General features: G+C 42.6%; 1 protein-coding gene across 5 annotated transcripts in view; it reads left to right on the forward strand.

The window, feature by feature from the left end:
* The window catches only part of CNKSR2 (connector enhancer of kinase suppressor of Ras 2), a 452,425-nt gene that overhangs the window by 243,423 nt on the left and 184,947 nt on the right, over positions 1 to 24,055 (forward strand). For all 5 annotated transcript variants that reach the window (XM_060686726.2, XM_087871349.1, XM_060686725.2 and 2 more), the window contains one exon: positions 1,541 to 1,674. In XM_060686726.2, the coding sequence (XP_060542709.1) occupies positions 1,541 to 1,674 (134 nt within the window). The remainder of the gene's footprint in view (positions 1 to 1,540; positions 1,675 to 24,055) is intronic.

Raw genomic sequence — 24,055 nt, forward strand, 5'->3', positions numbered from 1 at the left:
AGTTCTTACAATGTAAGCTTTCCTAAATTTTATGAGGTTAACTTACTGGGAAATAATGTGAGTTGTAGCCCCAAAATAATATATTTTGAGAACTCTAAATTGATGAAGCCTGGTTTGCATTCATCTATGCAGGGGTGTTAAACTCAAGGCCCGCAGGCTGGATCTGGCCCACAGGGTGCTTAGATATGGCCTGCGGGGCTGCCGTGGAAACAGTGAAGGGCCAGCCTGTGGTGTCTCTGCCAGTAAAAATGGGGCTTCCCCCCCCCGGGCTCTGTTTTCACTGGCAAAGGGCTGCAGGAAGCCATCGTGGATGAAAATGGGGGCCGGGGGAGCTGTGTGTGGTCCCCCAAGACTCCTTTTTCACTGGCAGAGGGTTAGCAAAACAAACTAAAAGCAAAACAAAAGAAAAGGAGAAATGTTTCCTCTTTTGCATTTGAGCACCCAAGAAGGGACAAGAAAGGAGAAAGGGAAAGAGGAAAGACAAACAAAAAGGAAAGATGGGAAGAGAGCAAGGAAGGAAAAAGAAGGAAAGGAGAAGAAAGAAAAGAGAATGAAGAGGGAAGGAGAAAGAAGAAAAGGAAAAAAGGAAGGAAGGAAGGAAGGAAGGAAGGAAGGAAGGAAGGAAGGAAGGAAGGAAGGAAGGAAGGAAGGAAGGAAGGAAGGAAGGAGATTATAATGAGAGGAAGGGAGGGTCTGAGGGAAGTCTTGCCTTAGCACTTGGCCACTACAGGTGCTCTCTGACACAAGTGATGTCGAGCTGGCCACAGCCACCCTGGCCATGCCCACTCTGGCCCCCTGAGGTCAAACACAACCCTGATGCAGCCCTCAATGAAATCGAGTTTGACACCCCAATCTATGCTTTCTATTTCTGAAAGCTGGGTTCACAATTCTTCTACTGACAGTTTCCAAAATGTAATATTTGTGTTCTCTTGTCTTTCAATACATTTATCCATTTGTATACTGTTGTTCAGAAAATCACAATAAATATTTTCTTAAATGGCTTCTCTGATTACATGAATATCTAGCAATCATAAAATCAGTATCTGCTCACATGTAACAAAATCATTATCTTAAAATGATATTTGTATTATAACAGCTGGAGATAATAATATATTCCCCAAAAGCAAGCACTTTGATTAGCCAGCTATGTAGATTATTGGAATTAAAATATGGTAATAATTAAAGAAGTGAAATTTGAGCAAGATTGCTTGGTAAATCTGCCAAAATGTAATTTATGTGATTTCTGTTAAGTCAAAAAATCAAAATATGTCATGTTGGGAGTACTTACAGATCAATTTATATTGGATTTGATTTTAAGGCATGAAGAGCATATGCTCCAGTACAGGAAATCTGCAACATATAAATGTCAGCAGTTCAAAATGTACAATATTGAAAAGTTCTCCCCAATTAAGCTGAATCTGATGTTTCTTAATTTATTAACATCACCTTTTCCAATATATAGATTATATATGCTTAATTTATTGTAACATAAAAAAGTAACTAGATATGACTTTAAATCATTTTGTTTTGTTTTAACCAGCCACTTGTATCTAGAAGTCCTACAAGCAGTATGGCAACACCATCCAGTACTGTCAGCACACCTACTAAAAGAGACAGCTCAGCCCTCCAGGACCTCTACATACCACCACCTCCAGCGGAGCCTTATATTCCCAGGTGAATCATCACAATTGATCATACTCTTAATTTTACTCAGGGTTATAAGAATGTGCAGTGATCCATGTATAGGGAGAAAAGGACGTGAAACCATCATTACTATATTACAACCATAACAGTACTGTATAAGTAAAAGCCTCCTGCCCACATCCAATAATCTTTCTTGGTGACCTTAACTTACCACTTATTAATTGAATGAATGAATGTACAACTGAACCTATACACACAACACTGTCCATAAATTCAATAATAGTCCATAAATTCAATTTATGGACTACAAATAAAAGAACCATTCTCCAACAGCGACCACAGCATGATTGACTTTTGTCTCAACCTACACCCTCTCAAAAATAATCATAATGATGGGATTCCTGGTTAACTTTAAAAAAGCCAACTATGATCTCATAGACAATGAACTCTCATGTCTTGATTAGCAAAATCTATTCTCTGGCTGTAATATTGCTGACGACCATTACAACATTTTCTTGCGCAAAGTCAAAAGAATCATTAAACTTTACATACCACTAATACCCCACAAAACCAGAAAAAATAAACTACCAATGACAATAAGGAAATTACAATCCAGAAAAAAATCTCTTTGGCGAGAAAACAAAACAAACTATGTAGCTAACTTCAAAAACTACTACAAAAACTTATGCCAACTAATAAAGACTGAATGCATCGATTATCACATCAAGCAAGAAGAAAACCTTCTACGCACAAAATCCACCCGTGCCTTCTATCATTTTGTAAACAACAAACTTAAAGACTCAAGATCTATCCCACCCCTAAAAGGACCAAACAATGAAGATTGTATTGATGAAACCGTTAAAGCCAATCTCTTTAACACATTCTTCGGCTCAGTCTTTGTAAACAGCAACAACACATACCCAATATTTCCCAGTCATACTACAGACAATTACAACGATTACGATGATCTTATACATATTGATTTTACAGAAGACAATGTTGAAAAGGCACTACGCAATCTAAAACCTTCTCTATCTATTGGACCTGATGGACTATGTGCATACTTCTTAAAAAAGCTTTCCACTGCAATTGCAGAATCTCTAAGCGTAATTTTTGAAAAAAATTTCAGTACCAGTACCTTGCCCTACCAATGGTCACAAGCCAGGGTCATCCCTATCTTCAAAAAGGGAGACCCTAGCCTAGTTGAAAATTACAGACCAATCTCTTTATGTTGCGTCACCTGCAAAGTCATGGAATCAATCGTTAACCAATCTATTACCCTCCACTAGAGACAAACAACTTACTTTCTAACAAGCAATTTGGTTTCAGAAAAAAATTATCCTGTAATCTACAACTACTACATTGCAAAACATATGGACTACACATCTCGACTAGGGCAAAGCAATAGATGCAGTTTACATAGACTTCTGTAAAGCTTTTGATTCAGTGGTACACGACAAATTACTTCTAAAACTAAAATCCTATGGCATTTCTGGACTCCAACATAAATGGATAGCTGCCTTCCTGTCAAACAGACAACAAGTGGTCAAAATAGGAAGTGCTCTATCAAATCCTGTACATCAGTGGTTCTCAACCTTCCTAATGCCGTGACCCTTTACTACAGTTCCTCATGTTGGGGTGACCCCCAACCAGGGGTGGGTTCTAAATTTTTTTACTACCAGTTCTGTGGGCGTGGCTTATTTTGTGGGCCTGGCTTGGAGGTCATGTGACTAGATGGGCGTGGCTAGCTGGTCATGTGACCGGGTGGCCATGGCTATGTGTATAGGGACTACTCAGAGGGCTGAAAAAAGTCATTTCTGACAGGTCCTCACACTTTTGACTGGTCCTCACACTTATGACCATCCTCACATTTATGCCCGTGCAGCATTCTTAACAACCATGTCACTCATTTCACAACTGCTTCTTTTCACCATGGTGATAAGATAGGGCAAAAAACGTAAAATGTGAGGATAGTCGTAAATTCGAGGACTGGTCAAAAGTGTGAGGACCAGTCAAAAATAACTTTTTCAGCCCTCTGAGTAGTCCATATGCACAAAAGGACTACCCAGAGGGCTGAAAAAAGTGATTTCTGACAGGTCCTCCCACTTTTGACAGGTCTTCGCACTTATGACTGGTCTTCATTTATGCCCATTGTAGCATTCTTAACAACCATGTCACTCATTTCACATCTGTTTCTCTTCACCATGGTGACAAGATAGGGCAAAAACGTAAAATGTGAGGACAGTCGTAAGTTCAAGGACTGGTCAAAAGTGCGAGGACCAGTCAGAAATAACTTTTTCAGCCCTCTGAGTAGTCCATATGCATAAAAGGATACAGCAATAGAGAGGGATGAAGGAAGGGAAGGGAAATTAGAGTAGGAGTGAGGGTAAGAGAGGGAGGAAGAGAGGAGGAGAAGGAGAAAGGAAGAGGAAGTAGGGAGGAGAAGAAGAGGGGGAGGAGAGAAAGTAAGAAGGAAAGAAAAGAGAGAGGTGGTAGGTTTGAGGAGAAAGATTGCTGTACAATAAAAAAGATGAAAGGGAAGAAAGCCAACCCCAAACAAATATAAAGATATTAAGATAAAGAATGAATTGTTAAACTTTAAAGAATAAAAGAGAACAAATATAAATAAATAACAGTAATTAGAAACACACGTACAAACATACAATGTATTTTCTTTGAACAGAGTTCACAAATTTAAACAGTGTTTAGTCATTTCAATTCAATTTACAATTTCTATATTTCCTTTTTGCCATATTTATTCCTCATCTATTTTTGTAAAAAAACAATATTACCCTTCATCCTCATCTCTAATCTTAATCAAATTCAATTTTTCCCTTCTATTCTATATTATACCCCTTCCCATTGTCATCTATTTTTATATCCATCCTCACATTGGTTAATTATGTAATATTACAGTTTAATATAAATTCAATATTTTAATATAAATCAATTAGTTATATAACTACCTTTTTTGTATATTAATCAATATGAACATGAATATTCCAATTATTTCCATGCAATCCAATTTCTTACAAATCAATTAATTATATTTACCAATAATAATAGACCAAATATTTCCCCCATATATTCCTCCAAACCACAACTTAACCATTTCTGCTTTCAGCACAATATATAATTAATAGTATCTCAATTATTATAATTCCCTAGTTAAAGAGAGCTTTTTTTCTTTTGTGTTTTAAAATCTTGAACTCTCCTCTTTTTCCCTAAATTTCCCATTGTTTGCACCTACCTTTTTTGGTGAGGAAAAAGAAAAGAAATCTGCCTGCCTAATTTTCCAATTGCAGCAACAGCAAAGCCTGCTTTACTTTCAGTTTCGTTTTTCAGCATAGCTAGGGGGAAAAAATCTCTCCAGCAAGCAGCAGAGCCATGAGCAAAACAGCTGAGAGCAAATCAGCTGAGAGTCGGGAGCCGATCTAATCAAGGGCTAATTAGCCTATGCTGAAGCTCCGTGGGCCAATAAAATTACAAAAAAACACCGAACCATTTGTTAAATTGCTGGCTCGCCCGCCCCTTGCCCACCACTATTTATTGGCAATAAATAGTGGTGCGGAGGGGCGGGGCGAGCCAGCAATTTAACAAAGCCCCGCGGCAAGAATTTTTTTTTTTTACATTTTTTATTGTATTTTTATTGTTAAAGAATAACAGAAAAAAGAAGAAAAAACAATACAAAAATCAATAGTAAAGAAAAAAAAATTCCCCCCCATCGTGCTATACAAATGGAAAGGAAGTTTTAGGAAATTAAAGTCTTCAATTCTTCCAGAAATCTCTTTGCTAAGGTACTGGCGCCGATTCATCCAATCTCCCAAGTGCAGAATCCACAAATGGTTGCCAAGTGTTCCAAAAAACATTCTCTTTGTATATACCACTTCTAATTTTAATATCACAAGTCAATTTATCATTTAATGCAAATTTCCATGTTTCATTATACCATTCTTCTAATTTTAAGTCAACATTTAATTTCCAATATCTAGCAATTATAATTCTCCCCGTTATAACCAAAATCCTCACCAATTCTCTTCAATTGTTAATGTTGTTTCATTCAATAATAATAATAATATGGTTTCCGATTTCAGTTTGACCCTCTTCTTAATCATTTCAAATATTTCATTTTCTATCCTAGACCAAAAAAGTTCAACCCCATTACATTTACACCACATATGAACATATGTCCCAAGTTCCACTATACATCTCCAACACATTTTATCCACTTTATTATTTGAAAAAGTCTTATTGGGGTCAAATACCACTTCCAAATAACTTTATAATTATGTTCTTTAATCCTTATTGATAATGTCCTCATTTTTCTGCTAACCCAGTTCATATTCCAATTTTGATTAGAAATTTCGAATAATAAAAGATGAAATTGGGCCAAAGGGATTAGTTAGCAAAATTTATAAAATTATTAACTTTGATAATAATTCACAAATGGTAATGAAAGAGAATTGGGTAAAAGAACTGGGTATTGAAATTCCCGCGGCAAGAATTTAAACAGTTTTTTTCAACCACTATTCAACCACCAACAATGCAACTATCCTTCAAAAAGACCTTGACTATGTATCAGATTGGTCTAACAAATGGCAACTTCAAATCTCAATCAACAAATGCTCTGTCTTGCACATTGGCAAAAAAATAAATAAAATCAAAACATAAAATACAAATTAGATGGACATGACCTTGTAGATGACCCTCCTTCTGTCAAGGACCTTGGAGTACTCATTTCTAAAAATCTAAGTGCCCGAGCCCACTGTAACAACATTCCAAAAAGGCATTAAGAGTTGTTAACCTAATCTTGCATAGCTTCTTCTCTGGTAATGTTGTACTACTAACTAGAGCATACAAAACATTTGCTAGACCAATTCTTAAATACAGCTCATCTGTGTGGAACCTGCACTGCATATCGGACATAAATACAATCGAGAGAGTCCAGAGATATTTTACGAGAAGAGTCCTCCATTCCTCTAACCGCAATAAAATACCTTATGCCACCTATTAAATTGTCACAATATATGTACTGAGGCAACTCACGATTGTAACTGTAACTCTTTATTTTTATTTTTTTTATTAAACTTTATTGAGGTTTTCTTTTAAAAAAACAAAACAAAAAGCAAAGGACAAAAACAAAAGAGAAATAAGAAGAAAAAACAAACAAACATTCAAACAATAACATAAAACAACATATACATAATATAGCTTTTCAATTTGTATCGGATGTGCAGTGTTTTAACTATTTCCATAGATAATACTTGGTGACATTTTAACTCACTTTTAACCATTATTTAATACACCTTTAGATCTTTCTTTCATTCTATCATGCAACCACTTGTACCACCTTTCCCACACCATATAGTAAACTGACTTTTCATCATTTAATTCATAGGTTAATTTAGACATCTCTGCGCACTCGAGTATTTTCTTAATTGTAAGCTCTTCTGGTGGTTGAATTTTCTCTTTCCAATACTGTGCGTATGCCAATCTAGCGGCTGTAATTATATGGATCATTAAATGCATCATTTCCTTTCTATATGGCTTCTTTATTATTCCCAGGAGGAAAATCTCTGGTGTTAATGCAATATCTTCATCAGTTATTTCATATAACCATCTCCTAATTTTATTCCAGTATCCTTTTGCTTCCGGGCATGTCCACCACATGTGAAAGAAGGTGCCTTGACCGTGGCCACATTTCCAACAATTGGGATGTATATTGGGATATATCTTCGCTAGTCTGGCCGGGGCTAAGTACCACCTATGAAACATTTTGTAATGGTTTTCCTTATATGTCACCGCTCTAGTCAATTTAAGATTTCTGTTCCATGCCTCCTCCCATTCCCCAAAATTTATATTGCGCCCTATATTTTTCTCCCATGCAATTATTTGATTCTTCGTGACATCTTCGAACTTTTCATCGTTTAATATATAATTGTATAGTTTTGCCAGAATCTTTTTGTTTGTTCCCATCAAGACTTTATCCAGTCCGTTTGATCCCAGTTCTAAACCATATTGTTCTTTGTCTTTCTGATATCTGGATTTTACTTGTGCATAAGTCCACCAATCTAAAGTTATTCCTTGCTCTCGTAAGATATCATTTGGTTTAAGCCACCCTCTTTCGTCTAGGATATCTTTATATCTGCCCATTTTCTCCCTCTCCCACCTATTTGGGTGGGTCAGGGCCTCCATCGTTGAGAGCCAATTTGGGATTTTTTTGTAATATTTTTGCCTAATCTGGGTCCATGTTTGTATCAGGGAATCTCTAATTTTGTGTCTATGAAAATGTGTCTTCCTTTTCTTCTCCGTTTCCCAGATGTGGGCGTGCCAGCCTTTTTGCAGGTCATGGCCTTCTAAGGTAAGAATTCTCTTATTTTCCAGGGTGATCCAATCTTTTATCCATACTAGCTTGGCTGACCTGTAGTATGTTTCCCAGTCCGGGAGTCCAAATCCACCTATGTCTCTTTTGCCCCTTAAAATTTTAATGGAAAATCTCGGTTTTTTCCCCTCCCATATGAATTCTCTAATAATTTTGTCTAGTTCTAAAAAGAATTTTTTATCTAAATTTATGGGTATATTTTGAAATAGAAATAATATTCTGGGGAGAATGTTCATCTTAATTGTGGCTATCTTGCCCAAAAGTGATAGTCTTATTTTTTTCCAGCAATCTAGGTCTTGTTTTATTTTCCTGATTAGGGGAATATAATTATCGTCTTTCAAGGTCGAACATCTTGATGTAATCCAAATTCCTAGGTATTTAATTTTTTTGGCAACCTGTAATCCTAGTACTTCTTCTATCTCGTTTTTCTGGCTCTCAGTTGTGTTCTTAATCAATACTTTGGTTTTGGTTTTGTTCAGTATGAAGCCTGCCACCTCTCCATATTTACTTAATTCCTCCAATACTTTAGGTCCCGACTCTATAGGGTCTTCAAGGATTAGGGCTACATCATCCGCAAATGCTTGCGTCTTGTAAATCTCCTTCCTGATCTGCAATCCTTTTATTTCATCGTTAAATCTAATTTTCCTTAGAAGAACTTCTAGGGCCAGAATGAACAATAAAGGGGATAGGGGACAACCTTGCCTTACTCCCTTACTAATTTGGAATGTTTTAGTCCTATCCCCATTCACCAAGATACTCGCCTTTTGGTTATTATAAATGGATTTAATCATCATTTCAAAATTTGTACCAAATTTCATCATCTCAATTTGTTTAATCATGAATTTCCAATTTAGATTGTCAAATGCCTTTTGAGCATCGATAAAAATCAGAGCCATCTGTTTTCCAGGGTGTTCCTCATAATACTCTAGCGTGTCTAGTACAATCTCATATTATCCCTAAATTGTCTCCCTGGTAAGAATCCATTCTGGTCTTTATATATCCAATTATTTAAAATCTTTTTCATTCTTTCTGCCATTATGCCCATGAATAATTTGTAGTCCGTATTTAGGAGCGAGATTGGTCTGTAATTTTGAATTTGTTTTGGGTCGGCACCTTCTTTCGGCACAAGTGTGACATGCGCCTCTTTCCATGACTCTGGAATTTTGTGGTCTAACAGTGCATCATTAATAATTTCTACTAATTTCGGTTGGAGTATTTCTTCTAATTTTTTATATATTTCCCCTGGAAATCCGTCAGGTCCTGGCGCTTTATTATTTTTCAATTTGGAAAGGGCTATTTTTAATTCTTCAATTGTGATCTTTCTGTTAAGCATTTCTTTCTCATCATCAGTTATTTGTGGGAGCTCTGCTTTTATCAAGTATTGTTCTATTTTGTCATCCGATATCTCCTCTTCTTTATATAGGGATTCATAATATTCTCTCACCCTATCCCGTTTTTCTTCCTCGTTAATCAATAATTTGCCCTTAGAGTCTACTAAAGTATGAATTATTCCCCTTTCATTTTCCTTTTTTAATTTATAGGCCAACCACCTCCCCGATTTGTTGGTATTCTCAAAAAGATATTGTTTCGTTCTTTTCATTCTTTGTGCCAACTCTTCTTGCTCCATGATATTTACTTTATGCTTCCACATCATCCAATTTTCTTTGGCTGCTTCATCTTCTGGATTGTCTTGGAGTTTTCTTTCTGATTCTCCTATATGATTTAAATACTCTTCCACGGTCTTCCTTTCTTCTTTATTTTTATGTGCCATATATGAAATCACGACTCCTCTCAGATAGGCCTTCATTGTGTCCCAAACTATTGCGCGGGATGTGCCTTTGTTTTCATTTTCCTTGAAAAAGAAATTTATTTCTTCTTTGAATTTTTGTATACAGTCTTTGTCGCCCAGTAATTTGGCATTAAACCTCCACCTCCGTTGGTATTTTCTCTGGAGAGACTTCCATCTGATTTCTAATGGATTATGATCTGCCCAATCGTTTGGGTTAATTACTGCAGTTTCAATTTCCAACCCCAAATTTCTACTGGCCCATGCCATGTCAATTCTGGACCACGACTTTTGTGCATTTGAAAAGAAGGTATATTGCCTGTCATTTGGGTGCAGGGTACGCCAAATATCAATTAGATCTAATTCATCGACTAACTCAAAAAATGCTCTCGGTAAGTTTGTCCTTTTATTTTTTTTAACTTTATTGCTCTTATGGTCCTTCTCCGGATCTACAATGCCGTTAAAATCCCCTATCATACAAATTTCAGTATATGCCATTTTCACTAATTGTTCATGCAGTTTCTTAAAGAATTCTCCCTGTTTTTATTCGGGGCATAAATGCCCACTAATAATACCTTGGAATTCCCTCTCTTAATTTCAATCATAAGGATCCTACCCTTTGTATCTTTAAATTTCAATTCTGCTTCAATTCCTTTTTTTACGTAGATAGCCACCCCCTTCTTCTTTTTCTCTGCCAGCGAATCAAATGTTTGACCAAATTTTTTATATTCTGAACATTTACTTTCTTCTTTTTTTATGTGCACCTCTTGTAAACACATTATATCAACATTTTGTTTACCTAGTTTTGTTAATATTCTTTTCCTCTTTTTGTAATCATTTAGTCCATCGACATTTACGGATATTAACTTCAAGCCATTCATCTCTAAACCCCTATCTGATTATTGGTTCTTGTTTATTTCTTACGGCCCTTACTGGTCTCGCTTTCTTCTCTTTGGCTTCTCCTTCTTCTTCTGTCTTCTCCTCTACAGTTGCCTCGTTCGTGTTCTGTTGATGTAGGGCTTCCTCCTCCACTGCTGCTATTTCTAGATCTTCCTTACTCCCCTGCTCTTCTTCCGCGCCTCTTAGCTGGTCAAGGAAGTCTTGTGCTGTACTCAGATTTTCTATTTTAATTTTTCTTCCTTGCCAGGTTATTAGCATCCCTTCTGGGAGAAGCCACCTGAATAGTATCTTTCTTTTGTTCAACTGTATAGCCAAAAATCTATATCCCTTCCTCATCTCCCGGACTCTTCTTGGTATCTGTTTTAGGATTATTATTTCTTTTCCTCGATATGTAATCTGTTCGTCTCTTGCCATATTATAAAGAATATCTTTAACTTTTTTCCGTGCGAAGCGGATATGAACTTCTCTAGGAAGCTTGTTCCTTCTTGCATAGTTAGTCTGGACCCTATATACGTCGTCCAGCTCCCTAATTATTGCCTGTTTGTCTTGGTGAAGTGCATCGGCTATCAGCTCCGCCATTTTTTCTCCTAGGTCTTCCTCTTTGTCCTCAACAACATTCTGAAATCGCAAATAAAAGGAAGCCCGGTCCATCTCCAATTGGATTATTGTATCTTCTATCTCTTTATTTTGACTGGTTAGTGCTTGATCCACAATGTCTAATTTCTTTTCAGTTTGGTCTATTCTTGTTTCGGCTTTTTGAATTCGTAGTTCATTATTAACTATTGATGTTTGGATATCATTCATTTTCTGGTCCAATGCATGTATATCTGATTTTAATTCGACATGGTTATTTAATAATTTTTCCTGCATTGCCATCATCGTTTCTTGAATCAGGGTTAATGATGCTTGCAGAGTTTGCATTGCCAGGCTTTCTGTTGATTTTTGTGTCGCCGGAGAGGTTGTCGCTATAGTGGGGTTAGAGGGAGTCTTTTTTCCTGTTTTCCCCACAGTGGATGCCATGCTTGTCATTTCTTTTAAAATTTTCTTTTGCTCTTTAATTATCCTGTTGATGTTACTCCAAATTCTCATTCGCCACTTAGCGCCTCTATTATCTTTTATATATATATATATATATATATATATAAATATATATTTATATATCTATATTACTATATCTAATTTTTCCTTCTAAATTTGTAAACAAGTATAGCTAGTTTTCCGGTGGGCAATCAATATCAATATCTATACGATGATTCTAATCTCTTCCTCACAATATCTTATACTCAGAATGTTATTTAAATATATTTGATGTTAAATTGGCTTGGTAAATATAAGTTAGACAGTTCAATACTATACAAATCAAAATATCAATTAATCAGCAGTTCACAATCAATATATCAATAAGGCAATTAATTTGGCTCAATATTATACTTTTTAAATGCTTAAAATACTATAAATACTATAAATAGAAATTTTGAATACTTAATTTTAAATACGATTATAAATGTATAATTATAATTTTAGATACTATAAAAATACTGGTAAATACTATAAATGCTAAACAGTTAAATATATATATAGAAAGATTTAAAATATCAAAACTTAAGAGTGTATTATATTATCTAGTCAAAAAAAAAGGAAGTCAATTTATCAAGGTATATACAGATCTAATAATCAGGATACTGAAGACAAATTATCTAAAGGTTCAAGTGTTGTTGTTAATTTAATTTTATATATATATATATATATATATATATATATATATATATATATATATACACACACTTATTATTCCTTTTTGGGATATAGTCTTTTTTGCCCAGTCTCTGATCTTCTATAAGTCCTCCAGGTTCAGCACTCTATCGTATTCTTACTACCAAACTGTCCACCGCTAGGCAGGCTATTCCTCCGTCAAGTCACTCTAATGGCTGAGCTTCCTGTTCAGTGCAAAAAAGAAAGCCAAACTCGATCCACTCAATTTCAGCCTCCGCTGGGTCTACTTGTGTTCACAGTAAAAAAAGGAAATAAGTGCTGGTCTTAAATTTTCTCACCGATCCTCTCTGGCACGCACACTGTCAGTACAATTTTCTTTCTTATTTCGATGCCGGCTTGTCGGGCTCTCTCTCTGCCAGAATACACAGGAAGCTTTCAATCGCCGCTTCTCTCATCTGTAAGGCTCTCCCGCCCGATTTCGCCGACCCCTTTCCTGATGTCCTCTCTCCTCAATGCAGGAAAGGTGTGTATCGATCCACACTGCAGCATTCGATCTCCCTCGCTTCCATCTGGTTGCTGGTTACCACAGCTTCGCGTCAGCCATTAGTTTGGCCGACTCACGCGTGCTGGGTTAGACAGAGCCGCCCGGTCTTGCGATCAGCGTTTTGCGCCCGCTTTCACGCTCACCCGGCTCGCTCTCTCGTCCGTGGGGCTCTCCGGGCTCCACGCCCCTCAGGGGGTCCCCAAAACACGGTGACTGATGGAATTGAGGAGCAGCAGTCACTCACTCAACGCCATATTGCCGTGGGTCACCAACCGGAAGTCGTAACTGTAACTCTTTATTGCTTCACCATGTAACTGTAACTGTAACGGCTCAGCTAGAAAATGGCAGTTGACAGCTCTTATATATGAACAGCTCAACCGCTCCAGCCAATGGCTAACAAAGAATCTCCCGTGCGCATGACGTCATTGGTTTCATCCAATCACAACACTACAACTATAACTAAACCCTGCTAGATATAACACCCCTCCCCTCCTGGATCACGCAAGTGTAATCATTAAGGTACGGTGGGCGCCTGTGTGTTTGTCCGGACCGTCGTAGTTCAGGTTCGATAACAGGTGCAGCTGATTCCAGCATGGAACAGACTTCCCAGCCTCGGACTCGACCTCAGGTAAGTTGAGCCACTGCTGGCTCCTCGCGGCGCCCCGCATTAAGTTTTCATTTGCTTGTGAACTTAGCGTTGGACCTGGCACGGAACTTAGCGGTGTTGTAGGTGACGGACTCACGACCTCTGCCGGCTTTTTTTCTAACACATGTTTCTGTAACTGGTCCACGTGTCTCCGCCAGGTTCTGCCATCAACGAGCAGGACCTTGTAAGAACAGGGACCCGTTACTTGTATAATCTGTCCCGGCAACCAACGAGGGTCGCCCCCATAGTTTCGTGCAAAAACCTGGTCCCCTTCTTTAAACACCCTAGGTGGCAGATAGCCTGTTGTAGGCCGGTCTGAGTTGTATAAAGGATGCAGACGGTCAAGTGTTGTTCGTAAACGGCGGCCCATCAGCATCTCAGCAGGACTTCAATTAGTGCTTGAACAAGGTGTTGTGTGCTGAGAAAGCAAATATGTGGAAACTGCCGAGTGGGCGGCAACGTCGGTTGCAGATAAGGGAATGGGCAGCTCCTCTACAAGGAGGACAGAAGAGGTCAGTGCAGGGTCCTCCACGGGCAAGGGCAACGGACAGCGGCTCAATGCATCAGCATGCGCGATCTCCTTACCCGGGCGGTATCTTAAGGTGTAATTATAAGCCGCTAAAAACTCAGTACAACAGGACATCCTGGGGGAAAGTATCAAAGGAGTCTGACGGTCCCCAGCTAAGAGCCCCAGAAAAGGCTTATGGTCAGTGACCAAATCAAAATGGCGGCCATAAATATAATCGTGGAACTTCTTTACAGAAGCCACTGCGGCTAGGGCCTCCCTGTCTAATTGACTATACTTGCGTTCCGTAGAGGAAAGAGTACGGGAATAATAGGCAGTAGGTGCTTCTATTCCATTTGGAAACCTATGGCTAAGGACGGCACCAATGCCAAAAGGGGATGCATCCACTGTTATTACCAGAGCAAGGTGAGAACTATATTGTACCAGGACAGCAGAGGATGTTAGTAGGTCTTGGACAGCCCGGAAAGAACGGTTTTCAGCCTCGCCCCAGGACCATGGCGTATTTTTGTCCAATAAACGGTGAAGAGGCTCCGCCAAGGTGGCTTTATGGGGTAAAAATACGCTATAAAAATTGAGGAGCCCCAGAAATGCTTGCAGGTCAGCTTTTCACGTTGGAACAGCAGCATTTTTTATAGCTGCCACCTTTTAGGGAGTAGGGTGGCTACCTGTGGCATCAATTAAATACCCCAAAAATTCAACCTGTGGCACACCAATAAAACATTTAGATTTCTTCAATTTTAGGCCGGCCTTCCTGAAGCGTAGAAGGACGGCCCTAACACGGCCAACGAGCTCATCCCGCGAAGACACGGAGATGAGCACGTCATCAAAATATGGGACGACCCCGGGAAGTCCTTGTAGGAGGCACTCCATTAAATTTTGAAATAACCCCGGGGCTATGCTAATACCAAATTGAAGCCGTTTGCACTTAAAAGCTCCCTGGTGGGTTACAATCGTTTGGGCCTCAGCTGAGGCCTCATCCACCGGAAGCTGCTGATACGCTTGAGCTAGATCAAGCTTAGCAAAAATGGAGCCTGAACCCAGGGAGTGGAGCAAGTGTTGGACTACCGGAACAGGATAGGGGTTGGCTTGTAATGCCCGGTTCAACGTACTTTTAAAATCCGCGCAGATGCGGACCGACCCATCCGGCTTGATAGGAATGACTATTGGGTTCTCCCACCGGGAATGGTCAGTGGGTTCTAAAACTCCCTGGGCAATCAACTTATCTAACTCAGCTTCTACTTTTGGACGGAGGGCCAAAGGTACTCTCCGGGGTTTGAGCCTAATAGGGGCAACGTTCGGGTCTAAGTTCAGTGAAATTGGGGAACCCACATATTTACCCAGAGCATCATTGAACACATCTTTGAATTCGCTAGCCAACATATCGATATCGCTCTCTGAGGTTGTTGAGTGGATGCCTGTGATGGCAAGGCCAAGGGATCCAAACCAATCTAAACCTAAGAGACTGGGAAGGGAGCCATCCACCATGATTAAGGGGAGGCGGCCAGTGAAACTATCATATTCAACTAGGAAACGACCGTGCCCAATAATTGGAATCCGGTTTCCCTGATAATCTCTAAGTTTAACAGGGCTGGGGTGAAGCTGATTTTTCTGCAGGCTAGGCATCATTTCTTTGATGGTGGTCCAGGAGACAATGGATTTAGATGAGCCGGTGTCGACTTCCATCCTGCAAGGAACACCTTCGATCTTCACAGTCAGGAAAAGCTTGTTTGAACGTGTAGTGGAGTCACGGTGGGTCGTTATTTCAGTGACCCGCCGGCCGCAGAATATCGCAAAACAGTCTTCACTGTTGACTGGAGCACCTTTTGGTCGAAACGTAGATTGCCTCTGGCGACCCGAGCGGCAGACACGTGCGAGGTGGCCAAGTTTGCCACAACGTCGACATGTCACTGAACGGAACCGACAAGTTGCTCGGGGGTGCTGATCGCCGCAGCTGAGGCAGGAGGATGGAGGAGGTTTTTTTCCAGTTGGCCGCCAACCTTTTTCAGTAAACGTCTTAATACGACTGACCTCCGGCTCTTCTTCATCGTCTTCGGAAACAACCTCCTCACTATGGACAGCCGTGGCTTGATTAGCAGAGGAATGGCACTTACGGATGTCCGCAGCGGATTTATCTGACATCTCCGCCGCCTGGGCCTCTTCCATGGCCGTTTGAAGGTCTAGGGGTTTTTTCGCTAACAAACGCCTCTGTAAGTTTATGTCGCGTACCCCACAAACCAACTGTTCGACCAAAGCGTCATCTAAATCCTGAAACTCGCAGTTGAGGGCGGCTGTACGCAGACGGGTGACATAACGGTTGACAGGCTCCCCTTCCTCTTGCAGTATTTGCCTTAAATTAAACGTACAGGCTATACGAGACAGAGTTGGAGCGTAGTGAGCCCTCAATTTCTGCCTCAAAACTTCCCAGGAAGTAGTATGCACAGGCTGGGGAGCGAGTAACGCTCGGGCAGTAGCAAATACTTCAGGGCCACAAGCATTTAAAAATGAGCCCTTTTCTTACTGCTTGAGAGGTCAGTAAAATCGTTGGCTTCTAAAAAACATTCAAACCGCTCTTCATACGCATCCCACGTCTCAGCGGCAGCGTTGTATGGGGCAAAAGTTGGAGGAGCCATTTCGTGGATTGGTGGTTTGTGTATTGGGTGACTCACACTCTCTGAATGTTAGGTTTAGGTTTAGGTTTATTTGATTTGTATACCGCCCTACTCCCGAAGGACTCAGGGCGGTGAAGAGCCAAGCAATAAAATACATAAATACACAAAATTTAAAAACCAGATAAAATCAAATTAAATCATTTTGGCCCGGACAGATTAAAACACCCCAATAATTTAAAAACACATTAAAATTTACATATTAAAAGAGGGAGGAGATTAGGCCAAGCCCGCTTGATGGAATAAAAAGGTCTTCACAGCGCGGCGGAAGGTGCGCAGATCCGGGATCCTCCGTATCTCTGCGGGGAGCTCATTCCAGACGGTAGGTGCCCCCACAGAGAAGGCTCTCCCCCTAGGGGCCGCCAGCCGACACTGTTTGGCTGACGGCACCCGGAGGAGTCCCTCTCTATGAGAGCGTACTGGCCGGTGGGAGGCTATTGGTGGTAGTAGGCGGTCCCGTAAATAACTAGGTCCTAAGCCATGGAGCGCTTTAAAGGTGGTAACCAAAACCTTGAAGCGCACCCGGAAGACCACCGGGAGCCAGTGCAGCTCGCGCAGGAGAGGTGTCACATGGGAGCACCATGATGCTCCCATTACCACCCGCGCGGCCGCACTCTGCACCAGTTGGAGCCTCCGGGTGCTCCTCAAGGGGAGCCCCATGTAGAGAGCATTACAATAGTCCAGGCGGGAGGTGACGAGGGCATGAGTGACCATGCGTAACGAGTCCCGATCCAGAAAGGGACGCAACTGGCGAATCAGGTGAACCTGATAAAAAATCCTCCCGGTCACGGCCGTCAGGTGCTCTTCTAAAGACAGCCATGAATCCAGGAGGACGCCCAAGTTGCGAGCCCTCTCCGTGGGGGCCAATGATTCACCCCCAATAGTCAGTGATGGCGTCAACTGACTATATCGGGACGTCGGAAGCCACAGCCACTCGGTCTTGGATGGGTTGAGCCTGAGCCTGTTCCTCCCTATCCAGATCCGTATGGCCTCCAGGCACCGGGATATCACTTCAAAGGCATTGTTGGGGTGATCCGGGGTGGAGATGTACAGCTGGGTGTCGTCAGCGTACTGATGGTACTCCACCCCGAAACCACGGATGATCTCGCCCAGCGGCTTCACATAAATGTTGAACAGGAGAGGCGAGAGGACCGACCCCTGCGGCACCCCACATATGAGGGGCCTTGGGGTCGACCTCTGTCCCCCTGTCAACACAGACTGCGACCGGTCAGAGAGAAAGGAGGAGAACCACCGCAACACAGTGCTTCCCACCCATAACTCTTCTAACCGGTGCAGCATGATACCATGGTCGATGGTATCAAAAGCCGCTGAGAGATCTAACAGGACCAGGACAGAGGAGCACCCCCTGTCCCGAGCCCTCCAGAGATCATCAACCAATGCGACCAATGCCATTTCCATGCTGTACCCGGGCCTGAAGCCCGACTGGAACGGATCCAGATACGTCGTTTCATCCAGGTGCTGGGGGAGCTGTTGCGCGACCACACTCTCAACAACCTTCGCCACAAAACGAAGGTTGGAGACCGGACGATAATTTACCAACATTGCCGGGTCCAGGGAAGGCTTCTTGAGGAGAGGCCTCACCACCGCCTCTTTCAAGGCGGCAGGAAAGACACCCTCACCCAACGAAGCATTTATAATCCCCTGGAACCAGCCTCGTGTCACCTCCCGAGAAGCCAGCACTAACCAGGAGGGACACGGGTCCAATAAACAAGTGGTCGCGTTCAGTCTACCCAGAATCCTGTCCACGTCCTCAGGGGTCACAGGATCAAACTCATCCCAGATAACATTCTCAACACCTGCCCCAGTCCCTCCCCCTGAGACTACCCAGTCAGAGTCCAGATCTTCCCGAATCTGAGTGATTTTGTCATACAGATATTGAACAAAATCCTCAGCTCTACCCTCCAAGGTGTCCTCCCGCGCTTCCTGGTGGAGCAGGGAGCGGGTCACCCTAAACAGGCCGGCCGGGCGATTATCTGATGACGCAATAAGAGCAGCAAAGTAGCTACACATCGCTGCTTTTATCGCCACTAGGTAATTCCTAATATGAGATCTTACCAGTGTCCTGTCAGATTCAGAACGACTGGCCCTCCAACTACTCTCTAGGCATCTTTTCCGGCGCTTCAACTCCCTCAGCTCCTCAGTAAACCAAGGAGCTAAATGAGATCGGCGCCGGGTCAGAGGCCGCAAAGGCACGACCCGGTCCAGAGCTCCAGCGGCCGCCCTATCCCAGGCGGCCACTAGGTCTCCAGTCGAGGCGTGTGCCAGAGCCTCAGGGAATGGCCCAAGCTCCATCTGGAACCTTTCAGGTTCCATCAGGCGCCTGGGGCGGAACCATCTTACCGGCTCTGCCTCCCTGCGGCGGGGTGTAGCGGTTCGAAGGTCGAGACAAAGGAGAGAGTGATCAGACCATGACAAGGGCTCGGTGACTATATCCCCTATCTCGAGATCACTCAACCACTGTCCAGAGACAAAAACCAGATCCAGCGTGTTTCCCCCCGTGTGGGTAGGGCCATGAATTAACTGGGTCAGGTCCATAGCTGTCATGGAAGCCATGAACTCCCGAGCCACCTCAGACGCCTCGCCCACGGACGGTTGGCTGAAATCCCCCATGACCATAAGCCTGGGGATATCAACCGCCACCGTGGCGATGACGTTGAGTAGCTCGGGCAGGGCTGCTGCCACGTGGCAGGGAGCCAGGTACGTGATCAGCAAACCCATCTGAACCCCGTGGCCCCATTTCACAAGGAGGGATTCACAGCCGGTCGTCTGAGGGACAGTGGCCTCCCTCGGTTTCAGACCTTCCTTAATGATAACTGCTACCCCCCCCGCCCCTCCCCTGTGACCTCAGCTGATGGAAAGCAAGGAAACCTGGAGGGCACATTTCAATGAGGGGAAACCCCCCCCCGCCCAACCAGGTCTCCGTAACACCTGCCAGGTCCGCACCCCCCCTCCTGAATAAGATCACAAATGAGGATTCTGCTCTCAATTCGCCTCAGGAATATCCCATCCTCGTCGCCAGTGTTAAATTGTTGCAATATATACTGAGGCAACTCACGATTGTAACTGTAACTCTTTATTGCTTCACCATGTAACTGTAACTGTAACGGCTCAGCTAGAAAATGGCAGTTGACAGCTCTTATATATGAACAGCTCAACCGCTCCAGCCAATGGCTAACAAAGAATCTCCCATGCGCATGACATCATCGGTTTCATCCAATCACAACATGCCTACCGTTCCTGTCCTAATATTCCTTTTTACTTACTTTTTTCATGTATTCAAATTATGTTTATACTTTTTACCTGTATTCTTATATATGCTTGACAAATAAATAAACTTAAACTTAAACTTAAATTTAAAAGAAGAAAGGCATTAACAATTGATTGAACAATCAGTGTCCAAAACCCATATATCATATTAATTCCTTTTTCTATTTTGGCTCTTGATTTTGGACAAATTATATCAGTAAAATACACATATTTCTGATTTCAGAATACATTGCCTTCTTTCAATTTGCATCATTTGCAACTGGATATTAATTGGCTTAAACATTGATACCACCCCCCCAGGGGTGAAATGCTCCCGGTTCAGACCGGATCGCCCGATCCGGTAGCGATGGAGGTGGGTGGTTCGGAGAACTGGTAGCAAAAATCCCTGCCCCCCCCCATTGCCCATCTGAGCTGCGCAATCATCAGAGGCTTTTTTTTTATTTTTAAAAGCATTTTTTCTACAACCTTTTTGGCTGAAAAAATGCTTTTAAAAGGATCATCAGAGGCTTTTAAAAGCATTTTTTCTACGAAGAGGTTATAGAAAAAATATTTTTAAAAGGAAAAAAAGCCTCTGCCGATCAGGCAAGTCAGTTGGTATTGTCAGAGGCTTTAAAAGCATTTTTTTTACAACCTCTTCAGCCGAATATAAGGGGGCCTTGGGGTCGACCTCTGCCCCCCTGCCAACACAGACTGCAACCGGTCGGAGAGAAAGGAGGAGAACCACCGCAGTACAGTGCCCCCTACTCCTAACTCTTCCAACCGGTGCAGCATGATACCATGGTCAATGGTATCAAAAGCCGCTGAGAGGTCTAACAGGACCAGGACAGAGGAGCACCCCCTGTCCCGAGCCCTCCAGAGATCATCTATCAATGCGACCAATGCCGTTTCCGTGCTGTACCCGGGCCTGAAGCCCGACTGGAACGGATCCAAATACGTCGTTTCATCCAGGTGCTGGGGGAGCTGTTGCGCAACCACACTCTCGACAACCTTCGCCACAAAACAAAGGTTGGAGACCGGACGATAATTAACCAACATTGCTGGGTCCAGGGAAGGCTTCTTGAGGAGAGGCCTCACCACCGCCTCTTTCAAGGCGGCGGGGAAGTCACCCTCACCCAACGAAGCATTTATAATCCCCTGGAGCCAGCCTCACGTCACCTCCCGGGAAGCCAGCACTAACCAGGAGGGACACGGGTCCAATAAACAAGTGGTCACGTTCAGTCTGCCCAGAATCCTGTCCACATCCTCAGGGGTCACAGGATCAAACTTATAAATAAAAATCAAATTTTAAAATTTTTTTTAAAAAAAACCCTAAAACTAAGGAGAAACTTCCTGACAATGAGAACAATTAACCAGTGGAACTACTTGTCTCCAGACATTCTGGATGCTCGATCACTGGAAGTTTTTAAGAAAAATCTGGACAGCCATTTCTCTGAAATAGTATAGGGTCCCCCACAAAGTCGCTTCTAAGTGTTATTCTGTTATTCTGACGCCTTTCCCAGGCCCTCACTCACCAGTGGCTTGTTGGGTAGAGAAGCAGGAACTTGCACCATGGGGGATCCCCACTCATGGGTTGGCCCCAGATTTGCTGCCTACTCCTTGCCCTCTTCTGGGTGGTGGCGGTCATGCCAGACTTGCCGGGGTAGACCAGTGTCACCCTCAGTGTGCAGGCTCCCATAGGGAGCCTCTTGTTTATCCTTCTCCACCCTAATTGGCTTAATTACTGAAGAATCCAAGCAAGATCCTATTATCCTGAGACTTGAGTTGCTGGAACAAATTTTTCCATGTCTCTCTCTTGGCTGGACTGAGTTGAAAAACTGGAGCTCAGCCGGGCAAAGGGAGGTGTGGCCGAGAAAATTCTAGCAACTCAGTCTCTGGCAATAGGATTGAAGTTAACTCTTGTTTAGATTCTCCAAGCAGCGCACTGGAGATTTTAATGTTCTATGGAATGAGGAAGGATAGCTATTTCATTGAGGGGGCCTTGGTACTCTCTGAACTTGGTTGTTTTCTTGCACATCAATGTGCATTAGATGATATTACCTAGTTATGTTCATGAAACATCTGCAAGAAAACAACCAAGCTCAGAGAGTACCAAGGACCCCTCATTTCAACCCCAAGGTACAAATATTCTCCTTTGTTGGAGCCATTTCATTTTCAGATATTGTCATAGGAAGAGAGGAACCCACAAAATTATACTGCTACCATTTCTTGGATCGAGAATCTTACTGAGTGTGTAAGGATTTATATTCACAGCTTTGGATTTCATGAAATAGATCTGGTATCACTGCAATGGCAACAGCATGGAATAATCTCATTTATGAACAGACATTGCTAAGAAGCTTTCCAACACAATTCCATGACTTCAGTTTCTCTTTCCCTCCCTCCCTCCCTCCCTCCCTCTCTCTCTCTCTCTCTCCCCCTCCCTCCCTCCCTCCCCCACCCCCTCTCTCTCTCTCACACACACACAATTTAAGCAAATTCCCTTGTTTTGGAGACTTCAGAATCAGAAGGTACCTTGGAGGTCTTATAGTTCAACCTTCTGCTCAAGGCAGAAGACCTCATACATAGGCAGGTTCACAGATATCCCGGCTTTGGCTTCAAGAACTGCATGCAGCCTTCCCCACCACACACTTCCTCCTCCTGCTGCCCATGCGATGCAGGATGCCTCAGAGAAATCACCCCAGACAGCCCTCCATGACGGAGCAAAGCAAGAACTTACTGATGGCGAGTTCTAGAGTGGCGGCGGCAGGAGAGCTCCAAGCGCTGGCAGCGGCACTCTGGGAGGGCGGCCCTGGGAAACCGTCTTGTGTAGCACAGCAAAATTTAGCAGCCATGAGCCATGCTTTCCTCTAAGTCTCATGCAGAAAGCCCTGCTGGCAACAGAGGGAAACAGGTGCTTCTCTCTGCACAGAGCTTTCCAGATGAGACTTAGAGGAAAGCGTGGCTGGAGGCTTCTTCTTGCACCGAAAACTACCAGTGGCTGGAGGCTTCTCGCAAAAGGCAGCCAAGCCTCACCATGTCCCCCTCACCAAGGCGGTCCTTCAGAAGGTGAGTGAGGCAGAGGGTGAGTGTGCGGCATGCGGGCAGAGGCTCCGGGAAAGGCCTGAGCCAGGAACTGGTGCGTCCACTGACCAGAGGCGGAGGGTGGGCAGCATGCGGGTGAAAGGATGGCAAGGGCCAGGTCTGAAAGGTGGCCAAGTCTCACTGCTTCCACCCCGAGGCGGCAGCCTAGGCCAGGCCAGGAATTGACTCAACCAGGGCTTGCTTGCAGGCTCACTTAGCCAGGGAGATCAGAGACATGGCAGAAGGCAGGCAGCAATGGCGGGCAAGTGGACGAGATGAGGAGTGACTAGGCAGGTTGGGTGAGCGGGTGGGCAGAGCGGGGTGGGCAGGGCCAGCCAGAATTTTTACTAATGGTTCACCCAAACCAGGCTGAATCCCACCACTGATTATATCTATCCCAGTGCACAAGGCCTGATATAACCAATGCTGTTAGCATATTAAGTCAGGATACTGCAGCACCAAAACAGCACCACTGGTTAGGATTAAAAAGAATATTAAGATATCTTAAAGGAACAATGGGTTTAGGACTGTGGATAAAACTATCTGGTGACCTCTCATTAAAATGTTATGTAGATAGTGACTGGGCAAATGGTCTACGGGATAGAAAATAAAACACAATATTTGTGGTATTATTTGCTGTCACTGTAATTGGATGGAGATCCAGAAAACAACCTTCAGTAGCACTCTCTACTGCTGAAGCGGAATTCATAGCTTTGTCTGAAGCTTGTTTAGAAATAACCTGAGCAATTGTACAATATGTACAATTACTAAAGGATGTAAATGTGAATGTAAAAGAAGCCATACCAGTGTTTGAAGACAATGTTGCATGTATAAAGATGGCAGCAAAAAATCGTATTGGAAGCAGGAGTCAACATGTAGACATCAAATATTGTAATGTTA

The sequence above is a fragment of the Pantherophis guttatus genome, chromosome 5, assembly GCF_059756535.1.
Source record: "Pantherophis guttatus breed Tessera chromosome 5, ASM5975653v1, whole genome shotgun sequence".
Lineage (NCBI taxonomy): Eukaryota > Metazoa > Chordata > Lepidosauria > Squamata > Colubridae > Pantherophis > Pantherophis guttatus.